The sequence below is a fragment of the Phocoena phocoena genome, chromosome 5 (assembly GCF_963924675.1).
Source record: "Phocoena phocoena chromosome 5, mPhoPho1.1, whole genome shotgun sequence".
Lineage (NCBI taxonomy): Eukaryota > Metazoa > Chordata > Mammalia > Artiodactyla > Phocoenidae > Phocoena > Phocoena phocoena.
Window position 1 is genome coordinate 101,249,080 of NC_089223.1, and position 23,050 is coordinate 101,272,129.

Consider the following 23,050-nt stretch of genomic DNA (forward strand, 5'->3'; position numbering starts at 1 on the left):
TTATCATAACTGTAAATGTAGTCATCTATAAAAATTTTGAATTACTACACCTGAAACTAATATAATATTGTAAATCAACTATACCTCAATAAAAAAAAAAAACTAATATTATCACACTACATGCTAAAATTTCTATGAAACAAAAAAAAGTTATCAAAATTTTAAGCATTAACGATTTGAACATGAACCTCTCCCAAAGAAAAATAAATTCACTATGTTTTAAAAAACAGATATCATGTTTTGGTTTGAGAACAGTTTGTATAAAATACAGATCAAAATACAAAGTACAGGGCTTCCCTGGTGGCGCAGTGGTTGAGAGTCCGCCTGCCGATGCAGGGGACACGGGTTCGTGCCCCGGTCCGGGAAGATCCCACATGCCGCGGAGCGGCTGGGCCCGTGAGTCATGGCCGCTGAGCCTGCGCGTCCGGAGCCTGTGCTCTGCAATGGGAGAGGCCACAAAAGGGAGAGGCCTGTGTACCAAAAAAAAAAAAAAAAAAAAAAAAATACAAAGTACATTCTGCAGTACTGAAAATACAGTTTTCATGAATGGATATTTGGAATTCTTGCATTTTTCACTTAAAATTAACTGGCTTCTTATCTATAATTTTCACAGTTTTATTTATAAAATGATAAGAAAGAATTTCCAACTAGTATTTGCAAGTACTTCTCTGCAAATAACACATCCCTGGTGTGGGTAGTCTTTATTTCCAATTAATGTAAAGCCAAATTGGATAAAAGTATTATAATATTGGATATAATTTTCTTTTTATTATTTTTAATTACTTGAGGAATCTTGATATAATACCTATGAATTTGGATCACATACCTGCAACTCAGGTCACTAGAAAATCTCATCTTGAGGCTTGAATATGCTGAAAAATTATAATTTTTTACTCCCATTTTCTTTCATTTCAACATCAGCATTCTCTTGGCCTTCTTATTTTGTCTGTTAGCTATTTTGGGTATTCACTAAATAATCTGCAATTATGAAGAAATGGTTCAAAACTTCATACTGATCACCATTCCGCTGGGGAGCAATATCTAGCTGAGTGAATGACCTGCCAGCTGACAGCTTGATTCTGACTGTGCTCATCTGACCATCAGAAACCACGATATGCATGTAGAGCTCTCAAAGTTGTCTGTTTTAAAGGCAGCAAGAAGAGACGATATATCATCCTTTACTCTAAGATTCCAATAAAAATGGTGAGAGGGGCTTCCCTGGTGGCGCGGTGGTTGGGAGTCTGCCTGCCGATGCAAGGGACACGGGTTCGTGCCCCGGTCCGGGAGGATCCCACATGCCGCGGGGCGGCTGGGCCCGTGAGCCATGGCCGCTGAGCCTGCGCGTCCAGAGCCTGTGCTCCGCAATGGGAGAAGCCACAACAGTGAGAGGCCCGCGTACAGCAAAAAAAAAAAAAAAAAAAAAAAAAATGGTGAGAGAATCCCAATGGTAGGAGATGCAATGGTGCTCAATTTATAGCTGGGAATTTTTGAAGGGGTTGGAGTGGGAAGAGAAAGATCACTTCTATTTCTTCTGCAGACTTTTCCCTCTGAGTTGTTGCTTCTGCTGAATTATTTGAAAGTGTAGATCATCCAACACACCAACACATACTGTTCATTCTTCATATCATGTTGGCTCATGCTTTGCCCATTCCCACCATTTACTTTTCCCAGCAACACTGGATGGGTTCACATTGGGTTTTGTTGTGAGTGACAGGAAATCCAAAACAGCAGTGCATTTCCCTCTTAAGTAAATTAAATTGGGATAATCACTGAATGGTAGGTATGGTAGCTCCATGATTGTCAGGAACCCAGGCTCCTTCTACCTTGTTGCTCCACCATCCTCAACAAGTTATATTTACTTTTATGGTCCGTAATAGCTGTTAAAGCTCCAGCCATTGCCTCTTCATCCCTCTACTCAAGCCAACAGAATATAAAAAGGGGCAAAGAATTGCACTTGCCTTCCTTTAAGAACACTGCTAGATGTCATGCATACTCTAGTTCTACTTGCTTTTCCGTGACTAGAACCTAGTGACATGATCATACCTACCTACAAGCAAGACTTGGAAATTTAATCTTTCTTTTGAGAGGAAAGAAATTGGAAGAGGCTTATTACTAAGAAAAAAAAAAGGAAACAACTAGAAGACTCTGCTACCGTTGTGATCTTAAACTGATGGCAAGTGCCAGTGCGCTGCCTATGAATGCTTTATAGAGTACTCCTAAGGAAAGGAGCTTATAAAAGGCTACAGGTTTACATGCCCAGCTAAAAGTAGGCTTTTTGTAAGAAAGAAGAAGAAAGCAGACATTGGAAGAAAACTGGCAGCTTCCAACATAACCATGAATGCTGAGTTGTGTGTATCAGACTTTTCCTAAAGAGTCAGGACAACAGAGGAAGTTTACATGAAACAGTGAAAAACACTGATTGTAATCTTAAAGTCTGTGACCATCCAACTCCTGGGAATTGATCACAGGTCACAAGGCATCTTAGGGTAAATTCTCCCATCTTCACCCCTTCTCACTCGCTGATCTTTTCTCTCAAGTCTTCAGGACCTCGAATTCCTGGTAGTGACACCATTCTGCATAAGAAATCAACTCTCAGCTTTAGGTGTGGAAAGTGAGGTCCCAAGGTCAAGATCTAGAATTTTACTTTCCCTAAAAAAAGACAGTTTTTCCCCAAGAGGATTTCTAGTTCCAGTCGTCTTTGGAGTAATGTTTCCACCCAGTTTAACTTGTTTGTTAAATCAATGAATGGTCCAGATTTTTCTCTACAGGGTTCCTGGATAAAATGGAAAGATAAATTCTGGGTACCATAATCTCCATACTTGTATTCTCAGTACCCAAAGGTGAGCAAAATAAAAATGATGTTTTGTTCTCATGGGTCTTACCATCCAGTACCATCCAGTACCATCCAAATTTTGTGAACAAGTGGATCTCAAAACACCTGCCACCCACACATTTCTTAGACAGCAAGAGTTTGAGGCTATATACAAGAACAAGAAAAAAAAAAAATCCATACGTAAGCTGAGCCTTCCCAGAGTTTTGTCACTTGCGATGCATATGGACCCCACGTGTTTTAGTAAGCATACTTCAGGAATGAATAACAGCAACAGTAATAATAATAGCTATTATTGTCTAGAAAATATTTCCAGTTCCCCGAGGCGCATGGTAGAATAGCCCTCCTCTGTCTCTTGCAGCTAGGTGCGGTCATGTGACTTGCTTTGGCCAATTAAATGTGAGTGAATGTCATTTGCCACCTCCGGTTGGAAGTTTTACGAGTCAGTGCTCGGGTAAGCCAAGCTTTCCTTCTCCTGTTTTGACAACTGACGACACATCATCTGGCGGCTGCTTTGTCAGCCTGGTTTGTGGACTAAAGATGTCAGGGAGCCGAGTCCTCAGCTAATTGAAGATGGATATATAGTATAAGTGAAAAATAAACCTTCGTCTTTTTAAGCCACTGAGATTTGGGGGTTATTACTAGAATGTAACCTAGCTTATCCTACTTGATGCAATAGCCAAATTATCTATGCCTCTCAATATGAACATCGTTTAAAGTTTTTTACAAAAGTTAACTAACTCATCTCATTCTCATATGAAGCAGATACTATTATTATCCCCATAATTTTCCCAGATGAGAAAATTTAGAGATGAAAGAGTGGATTCGTAATTAAGTATCAATACTCTCGGACCTGAGGATTCTAAGTCTGCTTTCATGCTCTGGTCACTCAGACCACAGTTTTTTCCTCTTGAATTAATAAATAATCACTCAATTATCGTGGGTGCCTGTTAAGTGCCAGGGTCTCCACCTTGGGCACTGAGAATACAAGAGTGAACGAGACAGACAATAACTTATTTTGTAGTGGAGGAGAATGAAAAGACTCAAGTAAATGAATAAAAAGTAATTTCAGTTCATTATGAAGAACATAAAACACAGAGATGTGACAGAGTGAGGGGAAATTACAGTCCTGTGAGATGAAATTGTTAGAAAGGTGGTTTTTGAGTTGAAACGAGAGAGATGAGAGACGTGGCAGGCAGAGGGAACGGGGCAAGGGCCTTGAGACAGGAGAGGCAGGTGCATCAGCTGTGCAGAGGGAGGGAGCCCGTGTGGCTGACAGCAGAGGCTGAGGAGCGGGTAAGAGATGCTGCTGGAGGCTGTGCAGGACTGGAGGGTCCCGCAAGAACTCTGCAGCTGAGGAGTGACTCGACCCCATCTGCTTTGTGGAAGCAGCACTCTGGATGCTGCAGTATGGTGAGCTCATCCTCCACCCCTATCCTTTTTGAAACTCCGGGCGTCTACTGCGTCTGGCTAGAACGCAGCCTGAGCCACAAGCGACCATGCGCTGAGTCTGAGAGTACAGCCCACCAGAATTCCTTTACCCTGTTCCGCGGGTCACCCGCTCGGACACTGCAGCCCTGTCCGATTGCTCTGAACGTTTCTCACCTGCCCCCCCTCCCTTTCTGTACCCATCCCCTCCCCTAGGGACCAGCCCGCCTCTGCACCTTGCTTTGCCTAGGGCTGATCTAGGCCGGGGACGCTGACGACTCCACCCAGCCTCGTGTTGGAAGACGGGCCTGTTTTGTGCCTGGCACTGTGCTTTATCCCGGTGCCTCAACAACCTGCAAAACACCCGGCACGCGTGTCCTGGTGGGACTTACGGCCCAGAGGCGGCGGCGCACACTTATCTATTTGTAAGTCTAACAAAATGTGGGGGGTGGAGGGCTCATCAGGAATGCCTTTAACCCCGAGGCATTCTGGATCTTCCAGGGCGACATTTGCATTTGTTTAAATGCAAACGTTGCGATTGCTGCAAACCTCTGTCGGGAGAACTCAAGGGAGGCCTCACTAAGGCAGGCGCCTAGCGCTACATCGAGTCCTCGGAGATCTAGTCCAGCCCCCGACGCTGACGCTCCCACTCCCGCGACACTAAAGAAACAAAAGCAAAGCAGCACAGCGCGATTCTCTCAGGAGTGGGGTCAGGGGGAAGGGCGGTCCGCGGTCCGGAGGCTCCCGGGCTACTTCCCCGACGGCCTGCAGAGCGCTGGGCCGCCCGTGCGCCAGCGCGGGGTAGAGCTCTACACATGCGGAGCCACAGAGCAGCGACTCCACAGGCCGCCGGCAGTACTGCAGCACGGGGCGCTGGCGGGCGGGGCGGGGCGGGGCGGGGGCGACGTCCCGGCGGCCTCCCAAGGCTCTACCGACCGCGCATGACCGTTGCGCTGCTCGCAGCTCCTGGCCTAGCCTACCGCGGTATACCGCGGCTCCAGAGACGGCGGCGAAGGCCGTGGAAGCCAGCAGCGCTGGGGAAGGAGGCAGTGCCACAGGTAGGCACGAGGCGGCTGAGATATGAGCCTAACCCCAGGCGCCTTCCGCCCCGACAACCTCCATCAATGGTTGCCCCAGTTACTCCCTTACAGTTGAGAAAAGCGTCTCAGAGACCGGCAGTAAGTTGCCCAATGCCACACAGCCGTTACAGATGAGTAATGGGACCGGGATTCGGCTCTGCAGCCTCCACTCCCTGCGCCCCAGGACTGGGAGGATAGTTGAATTTGGGTATTCGCGCTTGGAGACTTTGGGCAAGGAGGCCTTTGTCCCACTTTAACAGATGAACAAACTAAAACTAAGGCTGAAACTTACTAGACATTTTTGAAATATTTCAAAATGTTCAAAAACAAAAAAAAGCCGCTTCCTTGGGTCTCCTGTTTATGCATGGCCTTTATGTGCCTGGAATTTACATGTCTTTGTCCTCACCCCTCCTCCTCAAACACTAGCACGAAGTTCCTGACCCGGCTGTTAGAGACCTGGCCCTTTTCCAAGGCAAAATGGGGTCAGGTACCTTTCTCTGAGACAGTGGCAGAATCTGAGTTAATGGCTCCCTAAGATCCCAGGGTTTGTAAGCGCCTAGGATGATCTAAATCTACACTGCCCTTCCTTCTTTCTCAAACACCCCCAGCCTGTGCCCATCTCAGGGTCTTTGCCCATGCTCTTCCCTGTGTGTAAAGCTCTTTTCCATCCTCCTGTGCTGGGCCCTACTCATGGCTTAGAGTTCAATTGCAGAGCCTCTTTCATTGAGCCTTTCATACCATCCTCTCTCTTGCTTTGCACTCCCTTCCACGTCACCCCACCCAGTTTTATTTCACCCCCGCCGGCCTCTAGCACTCCCTAATATTAATTATATATTCCATTAACTGTTTGAGATCTACAGCCCCCAACAAAATGAATGCTCCCAGAAAGCAGAGCCTTATCTTTTTCCTTACTCTATCCTCAGATGTAGCCTGAACCTGCACTAAATAGGCACTCAACAAATGTTTGTTGAATGAATAAGTAAGCTGCCAGCCCTTACACTCAATGCCTGGTCTTGTTCACATGTCTTCCCTCCTCTCTCCTATATGTTAGGCAATCATATCTGGGAGCTTGTATTAGTTTCTTAGGACTGCTATAACAAACAAATTTATTGTATCACAGTTCTGGAGGCTAGCAGTCTGCAGGGCCGGGGTCCTTCTGCAATCTATATGGAGGATGCTTTCTTGGTTTTTTTTTTTTTCAGCTCTGATAGCCCTAGGCATTCATTAGCTTGTGGCAGCATAACCCCAATCTTGGCTTGTCTTCACCTGGCCCTTTTCTCCCTGTGTGTGTCTGTTTTCATATGACCTTCTTCTCTGAATCTCTTCTCTTCTTTTAAGGATACCAATCTTATAGGATTAGGGCCCACCTAATGATGTCACCTTAACTACCTCTGCGAAGACCCTATTTCCCAATCAGGTTGCATTCGCAGGTGTGAATTCCCATTTCCATTCACTGGGCTTTAATATCTTTTGAGGGGATATAACCCAACCTATAACAGAGGGTGATCCATGGAACACTGAAAAGGGATTTAGGCAATCTAAGCTGGAGGATGGGGAAGAAGACAGGAAGGGTAGCCCTAAGTATAGGAAACGTGCACTGGCTGACCATCCAGAAATAACATTTCTGGGTGAACTCTCCTGCATCAAAAGACTTAGGGGGAAACACTACAACTTCAAGGGTTTCTACAGGAGTGGCTTCTATCCCTCCCTGCTTGGCCCTTTTCCAGGCTGTAAACACCCCATTTCCAGACCCTCCACAAAGCATTGTACCTCACTGATTGGGCTCCTGAGAAATATAAATCTGTCAGAACTATGCTAAGCCTGGATCTGCTTTCTGCTGTTTAATGCTGACAATTGCTTGTGAGGTAGGTCCTATTCTTCACTGAATTTTATGGGAGAAACTGAGGTTCAGCCAGGTTAGGGAGCAAGCTCACAACTTGTGTGTGCTCGAAATGTATAACCAGCTCTAACTCCAGAGGCATTTCCAGGAGACCCAGAGGTACTCTTTTGTCAGTTCTATGTGACCGAAGAGGGCAGAACTGTAATGCATGAGTGTATGTTACACGGAGAGGCAATGATTTGGGCTAAATTTCAAGAAAATTTTTTCTAACGCTTAAAATTAACAGTTTTTCTGATTTGGCTCATTTTGCCACCAGAGATTTTCAGGCAGTGGCCATTTTAGATTCTCAATGCCCTTCCCAAACCCACCGCACTCTTGAGGGTGACTTTGAACTCTCTGCTCTATTCTCTCTGTTATGAACTGGACATAAATGTAATTTTCCGAGAAGAGCTCCACTAGCTTCTCTGAGCCCTAGGAGATAGAGAACCAGGAAGCGCCCTTGTCAGCAATGACTACGGCAGCATAGCACACGGGTTAGACCTGGTGTCGGTGTTCCATCCCTGGGTTGTCATTCTCTCTGCCCAGCTCTTGTTATTTCAGTCGTGGGCATTTTTGTCCACTGCTGGTCCTGTGGCTGGCACTGTCATCCTGAACTCCACTTCTCCGTGTTGAAAAACTGTCCCAGCCCTGCATCTCCTTCCTGCATCTGGCCCATGTCCATGCACCCTGACCTCTGGCCTCCGACAGGAAGGTGTTGGAAACCAGCCTTGCTCCTTCCAGAGCCTTGAAATAAACTTTCGGCTGTTTTTCCTGAAGAAACTTCTCTCCTCTGCCATAATCTATTCTTAATAGGAAGAAATCGCATTTTGTAGGGAGCGGCATCTGAGTCACTGAGTAGGGGGACTCTAGCAATGCAGTCCACTTCTTTCCTTAGGGAGGCGTCTATTCTAGGTATATTTTCCTTCTGGAAGGTCGAAAGTGACCAGGGGGGAGTGGTTCCCCCCCCCCACGGTACTGGAGTCCAAGAAGCAAGAGAAAATGGTGGCATTACGTAAGCTCACTCCATCTCCAGGTTCTTCCACAATCACTGTCTTGTCTGACCCTCGAAACAACCTACGTGGTAAATAAGGCTCTGGACTTCAGGTCTGATCTTCCCCCACCTTTAAAAGTGAAAATATTGAGACTCCGAGAGGTCAGAGGACTTCCTCGCCCAAGGTCGCGCAGGCTAGGTAAAGGAGTCAGGAGAGTTGGGATTCGAACCTGAGTCTTCAAGGTCATTTAGTTCATTGCTGCTTTCAAAAGAGAAAGAATTTGGACGCTGGAGATCTGAGCTCCTTTTCTGCTCCTGGACTTTAAGCTCCACAAGGGCAGGGAGCAAAGACCCCCCTCCGCTTGGACCCAGCGCTGACACACCGCAGGGGCCCACCACCGCTCTGCTGGGCCAACAATGTAAGCGGAATCAGTTCTTTTGCAGGGAGGCTCCGGAGCTTGCGGACATCCAGGCCAGGCATGGACATTGTGCGCAGTGGATGTGGACGCGTTCGGGCGAGCTCTGAGTCCAGGACCAGGGCTCGGCTGGGTCTTGGGCTCCGCGCCGCGCTGAAACCTGGTGAGGGCGGGCGCAGCTTTAGGGACCTCGGGCGCCAGCTGCGCTCCAGCCGAGCCTCTGTACACACACTGCGCACGCGCGGCGCCGCCAGGCTCCGCCCCCCGAGTAGGGACCTACAGCGGGCGGCCGCGGAGGCGGCAGCTGTGGCCTGCGGCCGGCGGTGTAGACGCCCCTTCCCGGGACCCGGACCCGGCTCGGTGAGTTGCTGAGTGGGAGGACTAGGGTGCCGGGTCCGCGTGCGCGGGGCAGGCGGGGCCGGGCGGGGCCGGGGTGCGGAGGGGTGGTGCGGAGCCGTGCGGGGCAAGGACAGGACGAGGCCGCGCCGGGCAGGCAGCCGGGGCCGGGTGGTGCGGGGCTCGGCCCCGCGTGCCCGAGCCGCCGGCCGGCGTCTTGGCAGGAGGCCCCGGGGCAGACGGGTCTCGGCAGCGGGCCCCGGGCTGGGTGCGGAAGAGAGGGCGGCGGCCTGGAGGGGAGGGGAGGGGGCGCCGGGCGGGGGTGGGGGGAGGGACGCCCGGCAGGGGGCTCTCGCCGGGCCGGGGACAGGGAGTACGGACCTCGGGGTCCGGGGGTGGCGGCGGGTGCGCAGCCGGCGACCCCCGCTCGACCGCCTTTGTGCCGCGGCCGCGACCCTGTAGGCTCGCCCCGAATGCGCCGGGTCGCGACCCTGGGCGGCGGCGTCCGGGCTGCGGGACTGCCAGTGTGGAGCCGCCGAGCCCGGCCTCCTCCGCCCGCCCCCAGCGTTTTAAATGATGCATCTCCTGGGAGAGTTCCTACCGGTCGGCTCCGAGCAGGAAGTGTCGTCAGGAGGCCATTTTTAAAGCCTCCTGCGGGCCTCGGAGGTCAGCGTTGACGTGGTCCGGTTTTCAGTGGTTAGAAGAAACCCCTGCGACCCCTGGAAGGGGCCCGGACGACCCCTGGGGACGAGGCTGTAAACCCACTGTATTTGCGCCTTCCCTTCCTAGCAGCCTCGCTGTGAGACGTGGACGGCCTTGGATAACGTGTACCGTCGGTGTGTGTGCCAACAATAAACTTGAAAACCAGACTGGCATTGTCTTTCCTTGGGAGTTTTGGGGCATGTGCCCGGGGATGGGCTTGTCCATCTTTTGCTGGTGAGGGTGTAAAGGGAGGATAAAGATGAAGGTGTGACTCGGTTCTAAATGCTGATGTCACTCTTTGTGGGATCTCCCCCATCTCAGCTGCCCTTTTATCTTGTTGCCTTGGGGTCCTTGGGCAATTTGAGGCCAGGACACCACGCAGGGTGCAAAAGAATGAAAATGCCTAAATCGGAAAGGGAAAGCCAAAAGAGAGAATGAAAGAAAACACTTAAATTCCTGTGTATATGTTGGTTATTCCGTGTATCCCGTGAAAATACGCTTGATTTTAAAAACTGGGATAATGAACAGTTGATCAACCTAACATGAAAAATTAGAAAGTGAAATACTGAGCACTGTGTCCTGATTAAAAACAAACGTCTACACAGCTCAACTGTTGTGTTGGATCCCTTAAACATTATCCCTTAAGCTTAGAATTGAAGTCACCAAGAGTGAGAAAACCGTGGTCTCCAGGAGCAGGCAGCACTTCCTATAAAAGAGCAGAGAGAATCGGAATGTATTTCTTTATCTCTGTCTGAGTCAGGTATGCAAAGTTCATTCCAACCCCTGAGTGTGTGCACAGCAGGAGATACTGGCCCAGCAATGGGCGATTTAAAAACCAATATCCCAATATAGTCTATTTAGGTAGAATACAAATGTTGGCTTTTTTAAGTTATATCGACGTTATCTTTAACCTAGGGTGCATTTTTTAAATTTGTTTTTCTTTCTTAATCTTGGATCTAACATAGCCTTGTAAAATAACACTTGTAGGTATCCAGTTTTGTTGTGCTGTTAAACATTCATTGTAAGGTGCGTTGTGAAAACAGACAAAGGAGGGCATTATTTTATTTATTGGGCCTCCTCCCTGATTTTTAAAAATCTAGTAATGGCAATTAAAAAACACACATCTGTCTACTGGTCTATTTGCTTTAAAGGAAGGGGATCTGGACCAGTTTAAGAGGAAAAAAAAGAACATTGTTATTGTCGCCAGGAAGGCTGATGTTTCTTTCATTCATTGACTCCATTCAGCCAGTGCTCATTGAGTGCCTTGTGTGACCAAGCCCTGTGCTGTTGACTGTGATAAACAGGGTCCTCACCGGTGATGTTTCTCAGTCTTGATTGTTCTCAAGCTGCCAGGCATAGACTGCATTTTCTTTGTTCACATATTCAGACTTGGCCAGCTACAATCTCCATGTTCCATCCTGGGAGTGAAAGTGGCTAGAGCCCCCCAGCTGGAGACATTCTCATCATAGGGTGGGGAGTGGGGAGGCATCAGAATCACCTGCGAAGAATTTAAGGCACAGGCCCTGAGCCCACCCCAGGAAAAGGACAATCTGATTCATTCATTCACCTGAGTCCTGGGAAGCCTTTCTTCCCTTTTCTTTTAAGCTCCCTTGCTTGAGAAGCACTTTGGGGGCTCATTCCCCTTATTTTCTAGAAAAGTGCATGAAGAAACCAAGGCTACACGGGCCCAACACTTAAACCCAAGTGTCTGGCTTCTGTTGCAGGGCCCTTTGTGCGCTGCCTTGCTGCCTCCCGGGGTTCTGAGCGTAGAAGCCTATGCCAGGGCCTGAGGTTGACACCGGCTGGGACTCGGTGCCTGAGAAGAGAAGGAAGAGCCCACGGGACTCTCCGTGCTTTTGACTCAATCAGCAGCTCAATGGCTCCGGGCAGGCAGTAAGAACAGTTCCCAACTATGACTGCAATTCACAGCCCTCACACAGCAGGGTAGCAGAAAACACAGAATTTAGTCTAGATGCCAGCTGACCAACTCCATGACCTCAGAAAAGCCACAGTATCTCCAGATCTTACAAGAAGCAGGTAATTGGAGGTAATTGGTACTTTGAGGAGTAATGGATGTAATGTATGAATCTGCCTTCTCACACACCCCTTCCACCTGACTTGGGCCACGGTGCTCCAGGATTGGCAACACAGCCAGCCACTGAGAGCATCCCCATCAGGTCACTAGTGTAGCATTTACCACTTTACTGAAACCACCCGTTCCCCTCTCTCCATCTCCTGATCACACTCCTTAGAGACAGCAGCCTGCGGTGGGTGTCGGGTAAGCAGCCCTGGCTCATGCCCATTGTACTCACACCATGCCAGGCGCATTTCAGTTTCCAAGAATCTGCAGAGTGGTTACTGCCCTTACACACTCCACAGACAGCATCAGTGATGATGTTTCCAAGGTCAAATGGCTAATAAGCAAGGGTAGGAGCCAGAGTCTCCCTGCCTGCTCACACCATTACAGTTCAAGGCAGTGGCCTTGCCTCCCCTCCAGGCACCCAAGGGTGGATTGGATTGGTATATAAAAGATCGCACCGGAGTGCTGATAATGACCCTGGCCATTCCCCCATATGCTCCTCTCTACCTGTAATGTCCGGTGGTGATTCTCAACCTTGGCTGCGCATTAGAACCACCTGGGAAGCTTTTAAAACTCCCAAAGCCTTCCACCCAACACAGTGGAGCCCAGGCATCATTATTTCTAAAGCTCCCCGGGTAAATTCTCTGTGCAGGAGGGTGACTAAACTTCATAGGGACCTCTTTAAATAAGTCTAACATCCTGAACATATTATGGTAAGTTGATTACCTTAATTCAGCCAAGGTTAAGAATCACTGATTTAGAATTATCTCAATTCTTCTTTGTTTAATTATAGTTATTAAACTCTCGCTCCATTTCTTCTACAAAATTTTGATTTTAAGGCAAAAGTGGGGGGGAGTACAAAGACACATTTGTCCTTCATTTTTATCACCTTTAGAGACCTGAAGTTACTAGGTGTGTTTAATAACATAGAATTTTGTAATATTGTTTTTTGTAGTACTACCTTGTTTTTACCTTTTTTCAAAAATGCTAACAAGTGCATATTTGCCTCTTAAATTTTTTTCCATGTATAGAACTGTACGTTTTAGACTTTGAAAACTCTAGCACTAGTCATATTCTTTCTTTAGAAATGTTGTCTCTTATTTAAACTATTAAAAATAAAGCTATAATAACAACTTCCTTTGTTCTCTGGTGTAGCTCCAGTTCACGTGCTCAGCAGTGTCATTCAGTCCCAAGGTAACTCCCTTTGTAGACTGGAGGGTGGGAGAGAAGATCCTCACCTCCAGCCAGAGCACTCAGCCAGAGAGACCTTTATCTCATTAGGCTCGTTTGTTAAACTAAGATTCTGCTTCTCTAGGATTACTGGACTCTTCTACATTGGAAGGAATCTTAAACAGAAATATGTTGACTTATTTGTTGTCAAAACATGTAGTTTGCCTGCCGAGCATAAGGCTACCTGCTAGCTGCATTATACCATTTCCTCACATCAGCCATGTAAATCAGGCATTATTCCCATTTTACAAGTGAGGAAACTCAGGCTCAAAGAGGTTGAGTCCAGAATGACACGGCTTCTAAGTCAAAAACCTAGGTTTCAAACTTTGCTCCTGAGACCCCAAGGTGATTGCTCTTTTCACTCTATTGCACTTTTCATCTGGAAGGCTGAGGAATCAGAACAGGGGCTCTTGTTCAGCCTTCTTGCCTCTTTGTGTGCTGCAAGCATTACACTTGGTTTCAGAAGGAAATCTAAGATCTCAAAGGTGCACATTTGTCAGCAACATTTGGAAGTATTTTTTGCCATCAAGATGGCCATCAGTTTTCAGTTCAGTCATTTCAAGTGCAAGATAGATTAGCAAAAAGAAAATACTTCATTGATGTTTTTCATTGTTTAGATCTATTTACCATTCAGTTCAATTCTGATTCTTTGTAATTGTCTGGAAAAGTTCTTGCTGAGTGAGGCAACCGTTTCTTAAATACTAAACTGGAGAAATGTTGGCAGTTTACACACCTAATGTTGCATTGTTTCACTGATCAGGTATCACTCGTTTACATGCTAATGGTCATTTAGGGGTAGAATGTTTTAAAATTTTGGTTACTGGGAAACGTTAGTTAGACTAGCCTTTGCTATCTGTGGCTAAATAGACAAAAGGAGCAGAGAGAATTTTGGAGTGCATGTGCCACCAGACTGAGTGCTTTACATGCATGATCCTAGTTTGCTTCTCCTGATTACCCTCTAAGTTTGATGATATTAAAGCCTATTTCCTTTCCTGACTATAAGTAGAGAGAAATCACTTGCTTAAGGACCCAGCAAATAAGGGGCAGAATCAGAGTTTAAACCTGCCAACTCCATTTTCCCTCTGCTCCTCATGGGTGGAGCAGCTATACATTCCTGCCCTAGCCGTGGATATGGTAGAAGCCACAATGAAAAGATTTCTGGAAGAGCTTCCTAAATTTCCTTCAATGTCCAAAAGATACAGTCAGTCAACTAAAATTTGCTGAGTTTGCTGGGCATCTCTCATGAACAAAAGCTGTATGTGATGATCCACGTAGCATGCACATGATTTAATTGTCCAGCCACTTTTTTAAAACTTTTCTCATTAACATCTGGTGTGGGGACACATTCATTTGCTACAGGGATAATTCACAGTTCAACTGGGCTTGGAGAGGAAAAGGTCGTTCGGTAACTATCAATAGATTATATGTAAACCTAAGTTGTAATGAGCACTCTTGTAGTTAAAGCATCTTTTCCATGGTGATTATAATCACCTGTTGGCCCCTTTGCCACTAAGGCAAGGTGGATGGTTTGGCCCTAGAGGTAAATTATCTTTTAGGCTGTACAGCCAAGCAACTATAATTAAAATCATAAAATGAGAGTCACTGTGTATTCCAGAAAAAGCAATTCCCAGGCAGCAAAGAAGCCTGTATTTTAGCCCCTTGGACTATTTGTGTGATAGGCATTATTCTATTTTCTTCATAAAAAAGGGAGAAGAATACTCTTAATAGTTTTATGTGTAAGTAACTTATATAAGCACTTATAGTCACACTGTCCCATTTAATCCTCATGACAACCTTGTGAGGTAGGTGCTGTTATTGTCTGGTTTACAGGTGAGGATTCAGGCGGTTTGCTCCAGGTCAGACATCTAGAAGGCAATGGGACTGGGATCTGAAACCCTGTAATCTGACTCCGCGATCTGTAGCTTTAAACACTATTTTCCTGCTTATTGCTCTTCTGATTCTGTTGAGCACTTGTTTTCGGTATTTAGAAGTCAAATGCTTCCTTTTTAATAAAAACTTACACAACCTTCATGATTTTTATAGCCCTAAATGTCACTGGTTTCCAACAAACTGTTTTTCTCCATCTGTCCCCATGATAAATTTTTAAGAAACCAGTCCAGGTGAGCTCAGAGGCAGAAGGAAAACCCACCAGTAGTGGATGCTGCCCTTAGGCTTTTTCCCCAGAAAAGACAAGACTCAGTCTAGAGGAAGCACACTTGTCACACATTGTGCCCCTCCTCTCTGTGTGTGGAAGCCGCCTTTGTCTGATGCTGGAGATAATTCTGCGTTAAAAAGCTCATTTTTTGCTGTTTAAAAGCAGACAACTTAACATTAAGTAGCTATTTTATTATTGTGTCCAGAATTAATAATAATAAGTATTTTCTGTGTTTTCGAGAACCTTCCTAAATGAACTTTAAAAAATGTACGTCTCTAGTTCTAGGAGGTCAGATGCAGAGGTTTTGTAACAGGTGTTGTGAGTGTGGAAGGTAGGTGATCACCGACACTGGTGTTAATCCTGATTGATTAGTGCCCCCAGCGCCTGCCACACACACGGCCCTTTATCTACAGTGTTTCATGTAATCCTTGGTCATCAGTCCACTGGACAGTAATCTGCCAAGAGGACCCAGCTTCACAGGTGGTTGTACATGAATGTGAACCAGGGAGAGAAAGGTGTATGGAAGGAACAAGGTCTTGGGAGCCCATTTACTCAGGTGTGCTTAGTGTAGCCTCAGGAGTGTCCAAGTATAGATGCCAACATCAAAGCCATCTGAGTTCTTCTGTGCCACTGCGTCCATTTACCGCTGTCTTGGGGTGCTACATCTGAGATCTTTTTCGCCCACAACTAGCTCCATATGTGGCAGTGGCCAAAGAGACCTTTGTCTGCTTGTTTTGAAGAAGCCTGACATCTTTGTCACCTGGACGGAGGGAAGTACCAAGGTAGAAACATGCGTTATTTTGAGAATGGTTTAAAAGCCAAGAAGGCACTTTCAAACAGGTGACGTAATTGGGTCATGGCCTAGTGTCTTGCCTCCCCATTAAACTGCATTTGCTAATCACAGCCTCACGCTTCATATTGACACTTGCTTCTGTGGATTCCTAATTCAAAATAACTGCTGAGATGGTTTTGCAGAAGCACCACCAGGAGGCTTCTGCATTACTGAGGCACCAAGCGGGCTTGGTTAGTTCTCTAGAGAGAACTCTCCTCCAGCAGGATGCTCTCCTCTTCTTGCTAAGGTATGTGATTTTATCGTTCAGTCTGAGATTTCAAGTCTTCAGTTCCAGGAGGAACGACACCTCCAAGTTTTAAAAGGATTTGGAGAGAAAATGGCAAAACTGCCTTTTGTGATTTTTTTTAAAAGAGTTGGTAAGCAGGTTGTACCAGGCAAGTAAGTTACTTTCTTTTCTTTCCTCCCCCTCTTTTCTTTTTCCCTCCCTCCCTCTTTCTCTTCTTACCTCTTCTTCTCTTCCTTCTTTTCTCTTCTTCTTCTTCCTCTTCTCTTCTTCTCCCTCAGGATTATGAGGCTGGTAGATCAGATATGTACATATCGGCTGATACACACCTCTTGTGAACAGAATCGAGACAGGAAGGGAGCAGGTTAATGACTGGTCTATCAGGGATTAAGTTGTTTGTAGCTCCAAGGTCAGGATATAAGGAAGTTACAAGAAGGTTGGTTTCAGTTTTATTTAAGGGTAAATTCTGGCCAGTAATAACTATGTGAAAATAAAATTAGCTGCCTGAAGAGAGAAGGAGTTTGGCTCATGGTAGTATTAGAGCATCAACTGCATGACCAACTGATGAAGATGTTTTAAAGGATTGAAATGTTGCTGGAAGTTTCAACCCGTGATTTCTGATGCTGGCTTTTCATCAGAATTATATGGAGTCCTTTTACAAACCATAAATGTCTCTTCTCCTTCCCTCTCCCACTAAGATTCATGAGCTTTGGGATGAAGCCCAAGAATGTCTATTTTAGCTCTGATTCTGCAGCTCCTCCAGATTCAGGAACCACTGGACCAGATCCCCTTAAAGCTTCTTTTCAGCCTCTGCATTCCTTGGGCCAGTGGTTTTCTTAGGCTCTGGTCGCAGCCATTGCTGCTTCTATTTTAGCAGGACGGAGATGCCAACTTGAACATGTTGACAGTAGCAGCATTTGTAGATGATAAAAAGTCTGCAACTTCAGGGCTAAGCATTCATCTGTGTGAGCACAGATGAGTGAGCAGATACAAATGGGTGGCTGGCTTGAGGTCACTTCATTAGTGCAGAAGTTCTGGGTATCACTTCTGTCTCCTTTCACTAAAGCCAGTTTACAAATCCAGGAAGTGAAGTGCGTCAGCTTCTCCCAGTGACTCATTTGAAAGCTCTGCCTGCTGTATATGTACCAGGAGTACAGAGGAAAATGACTGTCCTTGTCTTTGCCCATGCCTGTCAGTTTGCAGTTTGAGGCATCCACGTGTCCTGTCCTGTGCACAGTCCCCCTGCATAGGTGTGTGTTTGAACATTGAGGGGATAGGTTTGCACCTTGCAACCCCACAGGCCTCTGCCCGCTTGGTGTGTATTACATACACACTTGGGGTGGGGCAAGTCTGATTGTGTCCCTAGGTGCTTGTGATTGCATGCTGGGAGTTGTTTTTGAAAGGAGGCAACTGTCTTTTGCAAAAGCAAAATAGGAAAAGATACTACTGCAAAAGAAAATAAAGATTGTCATCAATGTGGTACGTTCTTACGGTGCTTTCCAAAAATGTTTTTAAAGGCAGGTTGTATGCTAGATCTGGATACGCAATAATTGTTTCTCTCCACCCCACAGCAAGACCTTCTGCTCCCCCAGGTCGGCCTTTCAGACTTACTCTGTACAGCTCTTGGCCTGTTAGCAGGGTGCCAGAAGGAAGCTGCTAATTCCCATTCGTATCGCTGCCCATCGTTGAACAAGCCCTTACTGAGGCCTCTGTGTGCCTCTTGACATTCAGGGAAGTGTTTTAAAATTTTAAAAGTGTTGTCTTGTATTCTTTAGCGTTTTAGTCGTCATGGCAGGACTGTGGAAGAGGTTGGATAAGTATCCGTAATTCTTATTGCCAGATGAAAAAACTGAGGCTCAACAGGTTGAAAGTGGTTTTTTTAAGGTCATAAAAGAAAGGCTTTTAGCAGGTCCCAAACTGGGACTGTTTAGTTCTGTGTATTCTGAAAAAAGAATGCATAGTTACAAATAATTACCTATTTTTATGTAAAAATCACTGCATTATGCATATTGTGGTATTGGCTCTAGAAAACAGGAGCTGCATTCCAGGCCGCCTTCCTCCCTCCCCTGTGTCCTTGCTGCCATGGTTTCACCCTCTGAGACTCCGGTCCCTGTAGCAGCCGGAGGCAGTGGCTGGAATATAGATCAGATCATGTCATGTTCTGCTGCTCCAGGCTCTCCCCGGGTCTCCTCCTCACGTGGGGAGAAGCCCCATCCTTACGATGCTGCACCATAGATCTTCCCCTGACCAGTACCCTCTGCCCTTTCTCGCTCATTGCCCCCCAGCCTCAGCCTCCTTGCAGTCACTCAAGTGCTCCAGGCCCACTTCCCACAGAGCTCCCCCCTCCCTCAGCTTGAAATGCCCTCCTCCCAGGCTGTCCCGAGGTCTTTGCTCCAACATCAGCTTCTCTTGAGGCCTTTCCTGACTCTCCACGCCCCAGCCCTACAACTTCACCACATAGTTACGCCCTGTCCCCCTTGCCTGGCTTTATGGTTCGTTTTCCCCAGTCACTTGCCACCATCTGCCAAATAAATATACAGTTTGTCTCCCCTCTCTGTACCATTGTGAGGGGAGGGACGGACTTGCTTCTGGTCACTGCCCTGTAGCGCCTAGAACAGTGCCTGACACCTGATAGATGCTCAGTAAGATGTTGAAGGAATAAGTATTTGTCTACCTAGTATTGTCAGGATAGTATTGTCTTCTTACCACTTGTGAAAGCAAATGGGGCACATGAGAGAGAGAGTTGGGATCCACCCCATAACATAGAAACAAATGGACACCTGAGCCGGAGCCCTGGCTCTACCACTGGTTAACTTGTGTGTTTAGAAACTAAAATGCCAGCCTCCTAAGGTTTTAGTGAGGCTGTTATGAAATTATACCTGTGAAGTTGCTAGAATGCTCTCAGTGACCCTTAAAAATAACTCACTCAGCAAAGGCTATTCTGAATGACTGCCATGATTACCCCAGTGTATCTGTGTTTATGGTTGGCCTAAAGTAATGACTTTTAGAGGGGCGGAGTTTGAAAATGTTTTCAGTTTAGGCTGGTTATTTGCCAGTTCTGTTGTACTGTGTATCACTGTGTTCCAAGATAGTAGGTCAAGATTTAGCATAAAATCCCCAAGATCACTGAAATATTAGGGTAAATTTGGAAATACGTTAGCTAAACCTTAAGTTCATGTATTAATGATGCTTTGTGATATCTTTTTTTCCCCTTTAGTGTTGCCTGGAATATCAGAGAATTGGAAACAGTCATATTTTGGGATCATGACCTACTCTGGTGGTTTGTGAAAAAAGATAATACGTTCCTGGGAAGCCAGCTACAAAGTATACTGAAGGATGCTTCCTAAGAGTTTTATCATGTCTTGCTGGATTTCAGTGGCCTCTTTTTAGAAATGCAAATGAAGAAGATGAAGGATAGTGGACAGCAGTTATGGACTACACAAGTGGATGACGGACACAGTTCCTCGACCATGTCGCCCAAACAGCCTAACGCTAATCGAGCGACTCGCCCAGATAGACAAGAAGCTCAGACTCTTTTGTATCAAGTCTCTGAGGCAGAGGCTGCCACAATGACCGTTGCCACATGCGTAAAGTGTAAAAGTGTGTACAAGATTCCGCTTCAGGATCTGAAAAAGGATACTGGCCAAAGCCAAAAGGAGGACAAATATGTTTGCTTCAAATGCAGCCTAGGTGTGGCCCCTCCCCATTTCCATTTTGTGAATAATCACAGTGCTACTCACATAGGAAATAAACCAGAAACCATCTCAAGTTCTGTCAGTAACAAATTTAGGGTAAGGAACTTTAAGCCAGGCAAATACTACTGTGATAAATGTCGATTTTCCACGAAGGACCCTCTGCAGTACAAAAAGCACACACTTCAACATGAAGAGATTAAATTCATTTGTTCTCACTGCAGCTACATTTCCTACACTAAAGGGGAGTTTCAGAGGCACTTGGTGAAACACACAGGCATTTTCCCTTATCAGTGTGAGTACTGTGACTATGGTGCTATTAGAAATGACTACATTGTCAAACACAGGAAGAGAGTCCACGAGAAGGCTGGTGGAAAACGGCTGCCCAAAACCATTGCCAAGCTGGAGCCAAAAAGAATCAGTGCCTCCAAGCAAAACCCAGAGCTTTTAAAAGCTTCCAGTCCAAGGACTGCGTTTCAAAATAACTTGTCAGATCAGCTTTCAGCGTTCTCCCTCCATTCAAATAAAGACAGAATGCACAACATAATGTTATTACCTGAATCAAAGGAGTACCAAAAAGATGTCGTGTGCATTCCAAACAAAGTGACGCTGTCAGAGCCCAATGAAGTCAACCTGTTGGAGAACAAAAGTGTGGAGGTGGAAGTGTTATCCCCTGCAAAGGAGCCTGTTCAGCCGGGAATGCCATTAACGGTTGTGGCACCAGCGGAACTAATCATCCCTGCAAACTGTTTAGCCCAGTTGATAGATGTGAAGGTTGTCAATGGAACACAGCAGCTTGTGCTGAAACTGTTTCCTCTGGAAGAAAGTAATTGCCTTGCCGCTGGTGGGGGTGATGGAGGTAATTCTGAACATGTGACTAAAGAGAAAGATTCAGGCAAACAGGAAAAAATGGCTTCTGCAGAACAAACAAAGTCACTGATGATCGAAGGGAATGTTGGAAAACTTGCAGGCATCAATAACCTTCAATCGTCAGTTCAGAAACAACTTAAAAACGTGAAGTGGGTAAGGTCTTATGACTTTTTCACCTCAAATTCTAGCGTGTGCAGTGGTGGAGGATCCTTTCTCAACCCTGATAGAGTTGAGAGTTTGCAGAAAAAAGGTTATACATATCCACAAAGAACTGCCCTTCCTTCCATTGCCTTAAAAGGTCATTCTCCATCATCTCTAATAAAAAATGGTATTTTAAGTGGTCTTGGAACTACGTCAAACTCTTTTCCATATAAAGCTGCCTTTTCTTTTACTGAAGATAGAAGAAATTTGCACAGTGACTCACAGCAGTTATTTCCTCTTGCTGCATCGCCTGCAACCATTTCCTTCTCTGGAGAAAAGGACTCACTGCCCCTAAGTAAAAAGGACGTGGAATCTAGAAATGAGATCAGTTTTCCTGTAAAAATGGCTCCTCCTAATAGGAAGCTGAAAGATAACCAGACACAGGAACACAAGGCAGTTTCAAATACTGGCCAGATTTCCTCTCAACATAAAAGTGAGTATGTACACATAAACGTAACGGGAGAAGATGGAATCAGACCTCAACAGTCTGGGGATAAACCTTTGGATTTAAAGAATTCTGTAAAGGCTAATGACTCCTTCGAAGGCCCAGTCATCTCATCAGTGTTTTCTCTGAGCTCTGGATCCGAAAACGTCCCTGAGGGCGTTAAGTGGAATAGTTCAACGTCCAAAATAAAGTCAATTGAACTGTTGCGCAGAAAGATAGCCCAGTTAATTGAATCCTGTGGCAAGCCTTCATCTTTGGCTGCAAGTAATGAACATCGTCGTTCTGTAGGGAAGGCATCTAAGGTCACTTCCAAAGCTGCCTCTGAAGGTATTCAGGAAATTAACGTGTCATTTACCAGCACTGGCTATTCTGCGGGTACTCTCCCGAAACCTCAGGCTGAAGTTGGTATTAATGGACAGCTTACTCATCAGCAGATATATCCGCATCTTGTAGAAGGCAGCAGTGGGAAAAACGAGAGCGGAGTAGCCAGGAAGCCACATTTGGCTCCTCCAGTATTGATCCCGAAGGGGGCTGTGCTGAGGGTTCTTAATTCCTCTGAGAATTCCCACGTTATAGAGGCTACATGTGAAGCACCTGTCAGCATCCCCTGCAGTGAGACACAGTTAATAAAACCCATTCCGTTCTGCCCAGTGAAACAGACAGACTTGGACTTACAGTCTTCGACAAGTGAAAGTGGGCCAGTAGACATGTCCCAGAATCATGATCTATCTCTTTGGGCTAAATCAAGAAAAGAGAGTGCAAATTGTAGCACCATGCTTAAAAAAACTGGACTCCTGCATGGACAGCAAGGAAGCGGTGAAATAAGTAAGCAAGGGAAACTGTTTTCCAGAAGTCTTCCTGTAAGTAAAAATAAAACCAAACAAGTCAGCTCATCCAAGAAGAAAAGCAAAATTCAGGCTGATCCCAGCCGCTGTTTCAAGGATCCTTCCATTTTTCAGGTTGCAAGACAGCTTCGACTGATAGCAGCTAAACCAGACCAGTTGATAAAATGCCCCCGTCGGAACCAGCCTGTCATCGTGTTAAACCATCCTGATGTCGACTCACCAGAAGTATCCAACGTGATGAAGGTAATAAACAAGTACAAAGGCAACGTCCTCAAAGTGGTCCTATCAGAGAGGACTAGGTGTCAGTTAGGCATCAGGCGGCATCATGTCCGGCTGACCTACCAGAACGCGGAGGAAGCCAATCAGATAAAAAGGCAAATGATGTTGAAAATGAAACTTAAAAAAGTTCATAAAAACAACTACCAGGTGGTGGACTCCTTGCCCGATGACTCATCACAGTGTATATTTAAGTGCTGGTTTTGTGGACGGCTCTACGAAGACCAGGAAGAGTGGATGAGTCATGGCCAACGGCATTTAATAGAAGCAACTAGAGATTGGGATGTTCTTTCTTCCAAGGGCAAATAAGTGAAAAATTGCTCTTGGAAGAAAATTGTTTTTCTTACTTTTAATTGATTCTGGTTTGGTTTGTTTGGTTTTGTGTCCCTCCCTGAGTCTGTAGGATAATACAGACTGCAGGGATGGGAGGTTGGTTCAGTCTTCAGGTCTTCCTGGGAATGTGGAGAGCCTGGCGTCTGAGCCTGGTGACTGGACATCAGAAGGTGTCTGTGGCCCCCG

General features: G+C 46.1%; 2 protein-coding genes across 2 annotated transcripts in view; both read left to right on the top strand.

Annotated features, from left to right (window-relative positions):
* CLNK (cytokine dependent hematopoietic cell linker) overlaps positions 1-5,203 on the top strand; it is a 123,914-nt gene extending 118,711 nt beyond the window's left edge. The window contains exon 17 of the mRNA XM_065877260.1: positions 4,760-5,203. Coding sequence (XP_065733332.1) covers positions 4,760-5,203 — 444 coding nt within the window. The remainder of the gene's footprint in view (positions 1-4,759) is intronic.
* Positions 5,204-19,594: 14,391 nt separating this feature from the next.
* ZNF518B (zinc finger protein 518B) lies at positions 19,595-22,840 on the top strand. The gene has a single exon (XM_065878310.1). It carries the CDS (start codon positions 19,595-19,597, stop codon positions 22,838-22,840), a length of 3,246 nt encoding a protein of 1,081 aa, XP_065734382.1.
* Positions 22,841-23,050: the final 210 nt, after the last annotated feature.

Bases quoted from the DNA above. Each gene is read 5' to 3' on its own strand.
- ZNF518B (XM_065878310.1), top strand. From the start codon at position 19,595: ATGCAAATGAAGAAGATGAAGGATAGTGGACAGCAGTTATGGACTACA.